Source organism: Ciona robusta, chromosome 5 (genome assembly GCF_009617815.1).
Source record: "Ciona robusta chromosome 5, ASM961781v2".
Classification (NCBI taxonomy): domain Eukaryota; kingdom Metazoa; phylum Chordata; class Ascidiacea; order Phlebobranchia; family Cionidae; genus Ciona; species Ciona robusta.
In genome coordinates, this window is record NC_143239.1 from 3,502,050 (window position 1) to 3,516,410 (window position 14,361).

A 14,361-nucleotide genomic window follows, 5' to 3' on the forward strand; every position below is an offset into this window, starting at 1 on the left:
AAGCTGTTAAAATAAATTTGATTTATTTAGCCCCTCATTATTATTTCTACTCCTTAAATAAAAGGATATTCTGCCCATATATAATGTATGTTATTTACAAGTAAAAATACAGGTTTTAACTCTCTAGTAATGATTTTTATGTCACCACGCATAAAACACTGTTCTGCTACATAAAAAAAACATGTTTTTGGTAAAAAAAATTTAAGTTTGAATTTCAAGTGCAAAAATTATTTAACTAATAAAGTTGCACTAACAGCTTGTAGGTGTGGTGTTTTAATTTACTTATTTTGCTGCATGATCTGTTGCAAAGCTGGTGGTAACGAACCGTAGACAAGCTACACATACCATTATGGACAGTGACCCTGATGATTGCATATTTGAGGGTGATGAAAATGAAGAAGTCATTGGCCAACAACGAATGGTAAATATATATCAATACATCATAACAGCTCTTAATACCTTAATATATTGTTTATATTCAACTCCAATTACAAATTTTTATTTTTCTGTTAATATTCTCGTAGCAAGTTCTAACTTATGTTGTTGCCAATTTTAACTTATATGGTAAAGAAAAGTCAAGTAAATAACCACTCAAACACAAAATGTCTATCTATTAAAACAACTAGCCAATAAAAAAGCAAATTTGGTGCTGTATTATTCTCAAACCAAAACCTTTAAAAACAGATTGCTATTAAAATAATTTCCTGTTTTTTCAGCTGCTTTATGATTTATTTTGTCTTCAGGACTCCCCACAACACATGGAAATTGCCAACGGTTCAAACAACGACGATTCATCTAATGATGAAGTAATGGATGATAATCTTCCTGCTGCCATGATGATGCAGGTTTGTTCTTCTTATTTGGGCCTAAATCATGTTTAGATCTGTATATATATATAAATATATTCAGTACAATTTCTAAACATCTTTCTGGATTGATAAAAAAACATTGAAATTAGATTTAGTTAAATTTCTAAATATCTTCCTTAGTTTTATTTTAATTTACATATATATATATTATTTTAGATTTAATATAATTTATAAATATATATATGTATCTATTTGTATTGAATATAAAAAAATTTAAATGAAGGACCAACAACAGCTGTTTTTTGGGTATTGGAAGCCTATAATTAGGTCAAATTTTCAGCCTTTTTTTCATAATTTGTCACCTAATTTTTATAAAATAACATAAAATATATGACCCACTTTTTTAAAAGGCAAATTTTAAAGGGTGCCTGCTGTTTGTGTTGCTATCTTTGTAATGTTTTGGATCGTAAATTAACAATTAGAATGCTTTTAACCATATATGGAATTGTGTCTAACAACAATTAGCTTTGTGAGTAAATGGTGGTTTGTTATTTTACTCGGAGTCTCAACCTAAATAATAATATTACCACAATTACGTTGATTGTAGATCTATAATGTTTAGATTAAAACATAAATAACAGCAGAACATCATTTTGGGCTATGTTGTTATATTTGTTAGGAAAGTAGCCTATACTTTTCTCCCCATTTTTTTCATAAAACTAGTTTTTTAGTTTTATACTACAGCTTTTAAATATGTCTATATATTATATAATATACCATCTATTTGTGAATATTAACTCCATTATTGATTTGTGCCACTGTGTCACTATCAGCAGAGGTTATTGATTAATTATTCCTTTATGTTGTTGTTGGGACAAAGCAATTTTTAATAGCTCATGAACAGAAACGTTAAAAAAATGGTTTAAAAAATACTTAAATAAATGTAAAAAACTGGAGAGACCTATGTCTCATAAAAATTGGAAAAACCTATGTCTCATTTTAAAAAAATCAAAATTTAGAAAATGTGACATCTATATCTCAGTTTCAAAAATTAAAAATACGCTTTATTTTACAGGGTGTACCTGTCTCTATCGGCATTGACAACCACCCTACTGCATCAAGCAATGTTTCCAACTCCAATCCCATGCAGCACCAATCTGTCACGCTCTCCATCCTCCCCGCCTCCCACAACATCCAGTCCTTACAGGATCGGATCGACGTGAGGAACACGAACCTCGACTCCGGGCCCATTTTAACAAACGACACGAACTACAACCCAGCACAGACCGTGCTGTCACCCAGACTCCGAAAATTAAGCCAGCAGCTGAGTTTGAGCGAGAATTATAAAAACGAGCGTGACTCTTGCACAAAGCACTTCGACACGTGGTCAGAACAGGAGCAGGTAATGAAAGATTGTAGAACAAAATAAATGATCTTGCTGAAAAATGCCTGGTTTTACTTCTGGAGTAATAAAATGTAATCTAGTCGATAAAAGCTAACTTTTGACCGAATTTTTATATTTCTAAACCCATTTTTTACTTTTTATATTGAAATTTACATTGTTGTTTTTTTCCTTATGTGTCCGAAATACTGTTACACCGTTTTGAAAAGATAGCTCTCTTTTTTATTTTATTACCAACTTCTTGTGCAACAGATTCCACTGCAGTTTATTGCTTGGTCTGTTTTTCAGTGTCTTATTTCTGCTGCTAAAAACATCTGTTTAAATTCAGGTCGACTTTGTGGAGCATCTTATCCTTAGAATGTGCCATTACCAGCATGGACAGATAAACTGCTTTCTTAAACCAATGTTGCAACGGGATTTTATATCAGCACTGCCAGGTATGGAATCTATATTAGATGTTAATTATCTTAAACCTTTAAAACATATATATACACAATATATAGCCTATATGTTTAGCTCTTTTTTGTTCTTTTTGGATGTAAAAATTTTTTTGAGCAGTTTTAGATTTTTATTTGTAAGAAAAATTAGGTTAAATTTAGTAGTAAATTTATAGAGACATACACAAACTATAGAGTAATTTCATGGTCATAGACAAGGAGCTTGATGAAATTTGCTTTCTTGTTGGTTAGAAATTGCTGTGTTATTATGGCAACTGTTGTCTTTGTTGGTGTATTTTAACTACATTTAAAAAGGTAATTTGTCTTTTTGGTGTTTTTGTCTGTAATTTTTATTACTGAATGTAGCTTAATTTGCTTGTAAATATTTTATATTATTCAATTGTCATTTATTACTGTATTACGTGAAAGAAATAGCGTTAATGTTTTGTTTTCTGCTCACACGATTTATAAAAACAAAATCACGTCAAAAACAAAACAAGACGTCATTCTATGTCAGCTCGTTTTCATGTTAGAAAATTGCTGACCATATTTTCTATGCGTGTTTGTAGGAAAAAAATTAAGTACACAAAAATTTTGCTTTATAAATATTAAAGGTTAAGTTTTAAGGTATATATATATGTTGGTTTACGCAAATGTCAAAATTGTTTAAGGTCAATCTCAATTTATGTATGCGTGGATTCTGAATTGTGTGTATGGATGTAGGCTCCAATTTCATTGAGTGGTTTTGTCTGCAATCGATTGGTATTTTCTAGACAAGCATTATCTTCTTTCCCTTTCATTTGTTAATTGACTAATATGAATGTGGTGTACTGTCTCAATCACAGTATTTGTTTTTGTAGTACTGTAAATGAAAATAATGCATTTGGTTCACAAATCTATGCTTTAACAGTATTATAGCAGTTGAGATTTTAATTATTGAACCATTCGGTAAACTTGACTGTAAATAAGTAACCATATTTCAAGAAAGTTTAATTTAAAATATGTGTATATTATATTCAAAAGTTATAAGCCTACTATATTTGTAGGCCCATACAATTGTTAAACATAAAATTCCTGTATACTACCAAATAAAAGTGTTTTCAGTGCAGTCATTCATATATACCCTGTGTACTCCAGTAGTAGCCTATATTACCAAGAAGTAAACAACCAAAGTTGGTCACATAAACATAACAGTACTTTGTACTAGCATACAATAGGAGTCCGAACTTAAGAAAAGTTATCATACATGTTTGTGAGTATTTGTACTATAATGTAAAACTAAAAATGGGTTGTTTTGTGCTACATAATTGTACAGGCATTGCCTTAGTGTGAAAACAAGTCAACCCTATATAAATGATTGCTTAAGTGTAAGGCCACGGTAAGTGCGAACAAATACATGTCTGACTTAATATTTACCACAGTGACACTGCTATATGGTAATGTTGTTGCTTAGGGAACATGAATTTGTGGTTTGCTCGGTCATTTGAGATTGAATAAAGTTGTAATTAAAACATTTTAACTTCTTACAGAAAGAGATGGTTTAAGTTTTCAAACCAAAATAAATAAAATCGTGTTTTACTTATGGGCCGTCATGTTTATATCGGAACCAATCAGAAAATCTGTGGTTTATGCACCTAAATGAAGTTACTAATGGACAAAATCATTTGAAATATGTCTATCCTTAATGTATTGTGGTCATTGAAAATAATACATTGTAGAGTTACCGGTATACATTTACCATTCTTAACCATTGTAATTTAACACCAGGGTTTAATTTCCAAATAATGCTCGATGCTAATAAAGCCTGACATGAAGCAGATTGCTTTAGATTCCATTTCCTTGATCAATAAGTGCTAATTGATTCTCTAACTTTAAAGTGGGCAGTCAAATTCCTAAAGCAGACCGTCTGTAACATCAATACCCCTACAGACAAATAACAAACATTATCAGACTGATGACCAATATAAGAGCATTGCTTGAAGGATGTTGTATTGTATTTGACAGCAAAAGGCCTGTAACATGTAGCGAATAAATATAAAGCAATGACTAATGACGAAATATTTTAGCTGGGTAAATTTGGGGAGAGGGGGGGGGGGGGTAAATTCTTATAACAGCAGTAGCCTATTAGACTAATAACTAAAAGTGTTTAAATTTCTTTTATCTTGTTTTTAACACCAAGGGGCCTTCTTACATGTAGCGAAAAACACAAAAAATAACATTATTAGTCTGATGACCAAATATTTTTGGGGGTAATGAGCCAATTCTCGCCTAAATCTCATGTCTTGGACAAGAACCTCACTCACATAGAATAGAATAAAATGACCGAACTTGTTACAAAACCTCATGTGTTTTAACTTGTCTTTAGGTATTGGAAAAAATGATATCAACAGTATAAGACTTGAACAAATATATATTTGAGTGTAAAGGGTCTAAATTCAGAGTCCTTGACAATGACCTCACCTACATAGAAAAAACAACCAAATTACGACCGAAACCTTATGTGTTTTATTTTTTCTTCAACAGCACGAGGCCTTTCACATGTAGCGGAAAACATACTTACATACCTTGACGCAAAGTCACTCGGTGCGGCTGAACTTGTGTGTAGGGAATGGTACAGAGTTGTACAAGATGGTCACTTGTGGAAACGTCTTATTGAACGAATGGTCAGCACACATTCTCTGTGGAAGGGCTTGTCAGAAAGAATGGGCTGGTAGGTGTTAATATTTAATATCTATATATAATATATTTGTATAAATACATATATATGTATTTGTTATTTTATTAGATATTTATTTATATTATAGTCCAAGTTAAATGCTTTTAATATGGGTAACAGTTTTGTATGTTTGCCTGGTTTGTTTTCAATTTCTTATTATGAGATTAAGTAGTTTGACTATTCTAGATAATAACTATACAGTCATACACAACTGTATTATATTTGGCTGGTAATTGGTATAAAGTATCTGTAAGTCCAACTTGATGAGATAACAAGGAGTTTTACTTATTTTAGTTCCCATATAGTCATACGCAACTGTATTATATTTGCTTAGTATAAAGTAATGAATAAAGGCCAACTTATTTGTTATTTTTTTCTGTCAGTGTTTAAGGTAGTATTGTAGTTGTAAACGTATTAGGAATTTTTCATTTTAATTTGTATAGCCTATCAAATTGAAAGCATTTTCTGAAATGGTCATATGAAGCTGAAATGGCTTGCTATGCAATTAACTACTTACATTACTTAGCGGAACTTATTTATTTACTTATCTCATTCATGTGTAAATTATAGTTTGTATATTCTATTCCCAATTTGAAACTGTATCATGAAAGCATAACACTGTTCTAAATTGCCAACAAACCACAACAATAAATTAACAATCACAAAATAACCCCTGCATTTAATAACAAGCTATATAAATAAAATCGACAAATTAATCCATTAATACGCCAACCAAGGACATGTGATAGCTAACAGTGAACTGTAAGCCACCTTTTGTAAGATCAACATTCTCCATTAGCTTGATAAGCCGTTCCGCAATCAAGCTATCCATTTGTTGTTATAGGGGCCAACATTTGTTCAAAGGAAAGCCGGAAAATTCCGTTCCAGATTCATTCTTCCGCAGCCTATACCCTTCCATAATATCTGACATTGAGGTATATTATTATTATAATAATATTAATATAACAAGTAACAACTTTCTTTGTCTCTTCGACTACTGTAGCGAAGATTTAAGAAATATTTTAAACGAAATAACAGGATATTGCGGCAAAACAACGATTAATAAAATATGCTTACAGTTAAAACATATTTACATTTAGTTGGAAGAATTAATATTGTGTGGATGTAATGATTATATTGGTCATATAATTGCCTTCTGTTTTTATAATGTATATATTACTGTATATATATATATATATATTATATATATATGTATAATGTATATTATATTTTAAGGGCTGTTACTGTTATGTGTTGACAGAATTGAATAAATTAATAAATGTTGACTAGCTTGAGAGTGGGTATACTATTACTAACTGTTATATTTTATAAGTTGACCCTTTGACTTTCAGTTCATATTTAAAAAAAAAAGCGATCAATTTTTTAAGCTCAAATAAACACAAAAATAGTGTTAAATTGTGTTCTCCTAACCAAATATTTTTAAGTGAATTAACTTTACAATGATCCAAATCATTAAACACATAAACGGTAATATAAATTGTTTTCACCGTCATAAAATTTTGAATTTGCCCTTCACTGTTTCTTCTAATTCTCATACAATTCTCTTATCATTCTAGAAAATTGAGTCTAACTGGCGATGTGGCAGACATGACTTGAAACGAATAATGTGCCGAAGTGACAACAGTAAAGGTGTATATTGCTTACAATATGATGATGATAAAATTGTCTCCGGTCTCCGTGACAACACGATTAAGTTATGGGATCGACGCACTCTTGAAAATACAAAGGTGAGACTGGTGTAATGCATTTATATTCTGTTTCATAGCATGTGATGTATAAAACTTAGCAGCTTAAGTTTACTTTTTGAGTTTTTTCTTACTTTTAATTTTTAGTTTTTTTAGCTCACTTTTTAAGTTTTTTTTTTATTTTTAGTTATTAGCTTACGTTTAGTTTTTAGAGGTTTAGCTCACTTTAAGTTTTTAAACTCACTCACATTTCTTATTTGAATTATTTTGAAAAAGTGCTCTTCATATTTCGCAGCCATACCGTTCAAATATTATACTAGGCCTAAATAAGAGGAAAAATAATTTTAGAAAGGCTAGAATAAATACATTCTTTCTCGCTTTTGCCACATAGTTTAAATAATGGAAATTTTATGGCATTAAAAAGCCTTTAATGTTCACATAGTATAACTCAGGTTTACCAAATAGCGTTTCATCATAAAAACAACAACAATATAGAAGTAAATGCCAAAAAGTTATATTTTCTATCATACAACATAGAATATCCACACACCCATTTAATTCCCTTACAAAATTTTCATGCCTTTTTTTGAACATGTTGTCCAAATTTAGACTTATCCTATATCCCCTGACGATACACGTCCTATAAGGCATTGATTTTTGTGTAGTTTCCCACCCTAGAATTATCCTGTGAAATCTGGATTTCGTTTTTGTGAATTGAGCTAATCAATAATTGATAATGCAATGCATACCGTATGTTTCAATGCGGAAATACTAAACCTGCGTTTTAAAACCAAACAGCAGACGTTCTTGGCGGGATTTTATTTTCATATTGACGTTTTTGTCAAAAGCAGCAAATTAATATTTTAGTCATAAATCTTATACAGTAAAAATTTAAAAAAATTATAAATTTGAAAACCCTTAAAAATAATAAATATAATATAGTAAAAATTAAAATATTTATCAATTTAAAAACCCTTGAAAAATATAAATATAAATATATATATAAATATAGGCTTATAGTAAAAATATAAAAATCCCTAAAACATTCATTTTTGGTAAGTTTGTTAGTTTAAAATAATTTGAATATTTACTGCACAATTGTTCCTCTAAATATATTATGTGTGTAATATCAGATGATGAAATGACAAAATGCACAGCAGTTGCCACTCAAGCACGCCGTATTCGATCAGTTCTACTATATATTTTTTTCTATAATCTATATATGGGTGAGGTATTATGTTAAGACACATCATGAAACTTGAAATTTGGTCCAGAGTTTCCATTACTCCCTGCCTCTATATAACATGGTACAGTTTCACATTGGAGACATGTTTTCCCATAATCCAACAAATAAATCTTGGTTGCTTAGCAGCCACTACCAGTTGTATAAACACACGCAGACATTTCTTCTGTTTATTGGGATTTTATATGTTTATTGGGATTTTATATGTTTATTGGGATTTTATATGTTTATTGGGATTTTATATGTTTATTGGGATTTTAATTAGAAATTATGTCTATACTGAATATTACATAAAAGTTAGTTTAATCATGTATATATGTAATATTATAAAACTACTTGCTATATTACGAACCATAACCACATGTCCACATACAACATTATTATATGTTTTAAAATGGTATGTGTTTGATATTTTTGCAAAAATCCCAAAAGAAAAATTCCCCAAAAAGAAATCACTCACAAAGTAACATACATGGTAACTTGTAAGTTGGCACAAGGTGTGGCTTCTGTTGCAACGACTGTCGTTTTCGGACCACTCGAAGAAAAAACAAGTTACATTCATAATGAAATATTTGAAATTTGCCATTGTCAAAAATTAAGCTTTGTATGCAGTCTAAGATCTAACAAGACATGATCAGGTTTTGTACCAAAATAAATTTCCCAGCATTAAATGTTATTTACTTTGTTTTTAGGTCCTAACTGGCCACACGGGGTCAGTATTGTGCTTACAATACGACGAGCGTGTCATAATTACTGGTTCATCAGATTCGACAGTGAGGTTTGCACTTTTTAATATTTTCCAATAATAAATTTGATTAAATTGTGTGGTAATCTTTTATATAAACAGTTTTAGCAACCAAGAATTCTATACAACTGAATAATTAGTCTTCCTACGTTATTTTATATTATTACTATCAAACTGAGATTCTTTTTTGTTTATTCATTACATTTTAATATTTTTTTATTTTAAATTTTATTAAATTATAGGGTAACTTAATTTGTGTATATGGAATCTTAACATTAGGTCTTGCTTATTTATTCCATTATCATTTCTTTTCTTCATCAATTCTTTAAATAGCCTTTTCTGACATTAAAATCACATAAAATCTACCCCATTTTAAATGCTTAGTGTTTTATAACAAAATGCCAAACATTTCCTTTAATCTGATACCGTTTTTCTGAAACATCTATCAGGTTCAATTTTTCTAGTTTTTTAAATTAAGAGCCTTTGTGGTTTTCGCGTGGGTTTGTGTAATTGTTGAAGCGTTCTTAAGCCCAGCCTAGCTCTGCCTGTAGCAATGGCCATGCATTATTGAAAACGTGGTTTTGGTTGGCAGGGTGTGGGATGTAAATAGCGGTGACCTAGTCAACACACTTGTACATCATTGTGAGGCAGTTCTGCATTTAAGATTCGACAATGGGCTCATGGTCACTTGCTCTAAGGTAAAGAAAACAGAATATTTTTTAATATAGTAAGGTGGGGAAAGATGGGACCCTTTTTTATTCTATTTTCTGGTCTCATTTGGTAGTAAACATGAACATTCAAAGAATTATAAAACCGTATGGTCACGACTTCCATAGACCGTTGTTAATTGTTTAAAGCACTATCCGGATATTTGGGTATTATATATTAAAGGTTTCCCGTCTTTCCCCGCCCTACTGTATATTATGTCTGCATACATTAAAATACCATAAATCACTTTTGATAAATAGGTCTTGTTATTCCAACAATTTAAAATAACCTTGAAATTGCCACATTACAAACAATACTGTATGTAATGTAAGAATTTAATAAATAAATAATATTTGCCATTCAAATATTGTTGTGGCATTCCAACATTAACCAACATAAATAGTTTGTTCACAAATAATGTATGTGGTCTCGAGTACATGTAAAACTACAATACTGGTTAACATGTTAAATTGCCAGCTAATGGCAAGCTGTTTTCTTATGGTTGAAAATATATGTTTTTTTTGCAGCAGAACTGCTATTGTGTGTATTATTTTATTTATTATTTAGTTATTTAATGAATTTAGTCAAATATAATTATTAAATGTCCCCTAAACTTGCAAAATTATTCAAAGTTTGACAAAGGAATAAATAATATGATTGAAAATAAACAGTCAGTTCAGGACATATTTATATACTTGATTATTCAGCCAACATAAATGAAATGAATGTTTTTTTAATGACCATATATATAGGACCGTTCGATTGCTGTATGGGACATGGTATCAGCTAAAGAGATAAACATGAGGAGAGTATTGGTTGGCCACAGAGCTGCTGTTAATGTGGTTGATTTTGACGACAAATATATCGTTTCTGCATCTGGGGATAGAACTATTAAGGTAAGAGGTTGTGTTTTTGTTAAAAATACCCGAAAAGATTGTTTTTTTGGATGTTTTTTTTGGTAAAACACAGATTTTCTGGTTAAATTTAATAAAAAGATTTTAAAACCGACATCAAGATTTTGTTTTGTTAAAAACAAACTAAAATAGTGTTTTTTTCAAGAATTTTTGATGTTTTTAAGGTAAAATACAGATTTTCTGGTCAGTTTTTATACAAACATTTTAACTTCTGACATTATTGAAAAAAGGTTTTAAAAAAGTGTTAAAAATGAAGACTTACGTATCATGTGTGGACTAAATTACTGTAATCTGTTTACAGCTATTCCTTTAGCAAATACTGTTTATTGTTATATGCTATACATATCGAACGGAATTTATCACAAATATATCCATATATAATAGAATACTTTTAAATGTCATCAAAGAACCATCCCACCAACCTAATCCTTTTACCATCCCCTAAAATCCGCTTCTCTGTTTAAAAGTGGTCATTTTCTTCTAGTGCGTAATTTAGTGGCAATAAAACCAGCCTTCGATTCGAGGCTTTGGAAATCCTAAAATAATCCCTTTGTATAACCTCAACTTTCCAGGTGTGGAACACACTCACTTGTGAGTTTGTGCGAACACTCAATGGACACAGGCGTGGCATAGCGTGCTTGCAATACCGTGACCGCCTCGTAGTTAGCGGTTCTTCAGATAATACAATACGGTAAACAAACTTTGTAAATGATACGATATATAGTACTGTACATGCATTTTAAAAAGTTATGGTGCTTATATGTTTCAAAAAATATATATTAAAGTTTTTTGCTATTTGTCAACATTAATTCGGGAAATAAACTTTGTAAATACATATTTGATACTTAGTACTACTACTATACATGCCTTTTAAAAAGTAAGGGTAACTACAAGTTTTAAATGATAAAAGTGTATGCCTGGCGATGTAAGTTTTTTTTGCAATTTGTCACATTATTCGGGAAATAAACTTTGTAAATAGATATTTTATAATTAATATTTTTACTATATTGGCCTAACTTTTAAAAAGTTATGGTAACTATGAGTTTTAAATGATCAAAGTGTATGCCTGGCGATATTAAACTTTTTTTGCTAGTTGTCACATTAATACTGTAAATAAACTTTTGTAAATACCTATTTGATGCTTATTATGCATTTATACTGGGCACTCATCGGTACCCTGATTTTTCCAGGGTATTTACGCCTATCTTGCATACCCATGTTAGGTGCCTATCTGTGTACAGGCATTATCATACAGACTATTATATCATTGCATGGTCTAATTATAATTTGCATTCTCAGAACAGATGTCTATTTTAATTATTTATTCAATGCAAATTAAACAGGGACTGCCTTCAAACTAATTGCCTTGGACCGTTATTATAACATCATAATGCATATTGTTCAGCACATAATTATCATTATCTGCCTTTTTCTATTTTGGAAGAATGGCATAATTGCAGTTTAACATCACATTAATTGCTGTATAAGATAAAGCCCTACATTGTAGTTGAATATCTAAAACACACATTTACAAATCAATAAACACATCAGTAATATAATATTAATTTCATAATCTGTGTACACATATCTTTTTAATATCCCTTTTTTATTTGAAAAGCTGTTTTTAACCCCTAACTGCTTAGAGTTTTTAAACAAGTTTTACCAATTGGGCGGGCATAGGCACCCCAAAAAATCTGTAATAGTTCGACATATTTCGGGAATCAAAGTTTGTTGTGTAACTGTCAAAGTTTATTGTGTAAATGCTGTTTCTGTTTGACACTTAATGGCAATTGCTTCGACCAAGTGATTGCTTATGGCCTGTCTAAATTGTCAGCCATACAAATATAAAATTAACAAAATAATTACCCACAAAGTTACAGTTCGAAAGGGAGCAAACGCATATAAAACTTAACACCCGTGTTAAAACTGCCATTGCCTGCTACACAATATTAGTAAGTTACATTTATTTATTCATTCCTTCCAGATTATGGGACATAGAGTTCGGTGCGTGTCTTCGAATATTAGAAGGTCATGAAGAGTTAGTTCGTTGTATTCGATTCGACAACAAACGAATTGTCAGTGGTGCATACGATGGGTAAGAACATTTTCTAATTTCTTCGATTCGTATCGCAAAAAAAAAATATTTTTTTGCAGAAATTGATATATTTTTTTATGAAGTATTCCTAATGTTATACAAACTTATACTTTTCATGTATTTTTTAATCATGGTTTTAATCAAGTTGACAGCATTTTTAATCTTACTTATTTGTATTATAATGAGATTGGCCCAAAAAATAGGTATATACCTACTAATTCAATTTACCTTAATTTAGATTCTTCTAAAATTGCAACATTGCTATATTTCTTTAATGTTAAAGTTGTAAACCAATTAAAAACCTAAAAAATAGTTACAGCTACATATTAATGTGATTGTTTATAACAACAGGAAAATCAAAGTATGGGATTTACAAGCTGCCCTTGACCCCAGGTCACCATCAAGTACATTGTGTTTGAGAACTTTAGTTGTAAGTTTGAATATTTTTAATCATTTTTTGGAATTTTCTAAATTACATGAATGATGTATATAATAGGGTGGGGGAAGCAGGACACCTTTAGCATATAATATTCAAATATCCTGATCGTGTTTTAAACAATTAACAACAGTCTATGGGAGTCGTGAGAATACTTCAATTGATGTATTTATTTAAAAAAAATTGTTTAGATTATTTTACATAGTTCTAAAATTTCAGTGTTTCCATTTAAAAAAACTTATCTTAACCACCTGCTATATTTTTACAGGAGCACACTGGCCGTGTTTTCCGACTTCAATTCGATGAGTTTCAGATTGTGAGCAGTTCTCACGACGACTCTATTCTAATCTGGGACTTCTTGGACGTCCCACAAGCTCCCACTGAAGCCACCAAGTAATTTCCTACAATTTTCCAAAAATATTTCCCAGACACTGTCTAGTTATCATACGAAAAAAAGTTGAAAATGCAAAATTTTGAATTTTTTTTTTCAAAATTTAGGTCTCCAAACCGGACGTACACTTATGTTCAACGGTGACATAACTTCAGCGCAAAATTGACAATCCCCATGTCTGTAGCAACCTCACATTTTCTTTGAAGCTTTTCTTGTTGTAGCTTGAGCCTAGCTCAACACCCTACAAATGAAATCCTTTGCCCCGAAACATAAAATTAATCCCAATTTAAATGCATTTAAAACTAAATTGCCGACAAAGCTTTGTAACTCAATTGCTTTCCATTACAACTTTTCCTATTCTCTTGGCTTCTTTTTTTCTTTCTTTTCTCCTGCGAATATTAAGATCTTATAAGAAGTAATATAATTCCCTTAAAGTACAAAGTGAACCTGCAGGGTGCAGCTCAACGTGCACGAGTTGCACGGTGGACACGAAAGCTTGTGTAACTACAAGGCCCACAGCACCCACACGCCCCCTGCTGTTAAATCAAACGCTTTCAAATGGTTTGTTACTTGTTCCCTCGATTTTAGGTCGCCCACCAAACGTTTGCTATGAATACTGTACAACGTTAATAAATTTACCGGCTTTTGCCAGTTTATTTGTGTAGTTTTTTAAGAGTGTATTAAATAGGCACGATAATATCTTTGGATTTAACTAATGGGAGAAATCTTTTGAAAGCATTAAAGTGTGTATGTATTTAC

The 14,361-nt window shown here is 30.7% G+C and overlaps 1 protein-coding gene across 1 annotated transcript; it reads left to right on the forward strand.

Annotated features, from left to right (window-relative positions):
• The first annotated feature begins 227 nt into the window (after positions 1–227).
• On the forward strand, positions 228–14,258 carry LOC149735665 (F-box/WD repeat-containing protein 11-like). The gene is made up of 15 exons (XM_089879133.1): positions 228–421; positions 744–845; positions 1,885–2,211; positions 2,540–2,648; positions 5,172–5,358; positions 6,209–6,299; positions 6,942–7,112; positions 9,006–9,091; positions 9,651–9,756; positions 10,519–10,662; positions 11,253–11,371; positions 12,665–12,775; positions 13,127–13,205; positions 13,480–13,604; positions 13,710–14,258. The coding sequence occupies exons 1-15, from the start codon at positions 350–352 to the stop codon at positions 13,744–13,746; spliced, it is 1,866 nt and encodes a 621-aa protein (XP_089735259.1). The 5' UTR covers positions 228–349; the 3' UTR covers positions 13,747–14,258.
• The last annotated feature ends 103 nt before the right edge of the window (positions 14,259–14,361 follow it).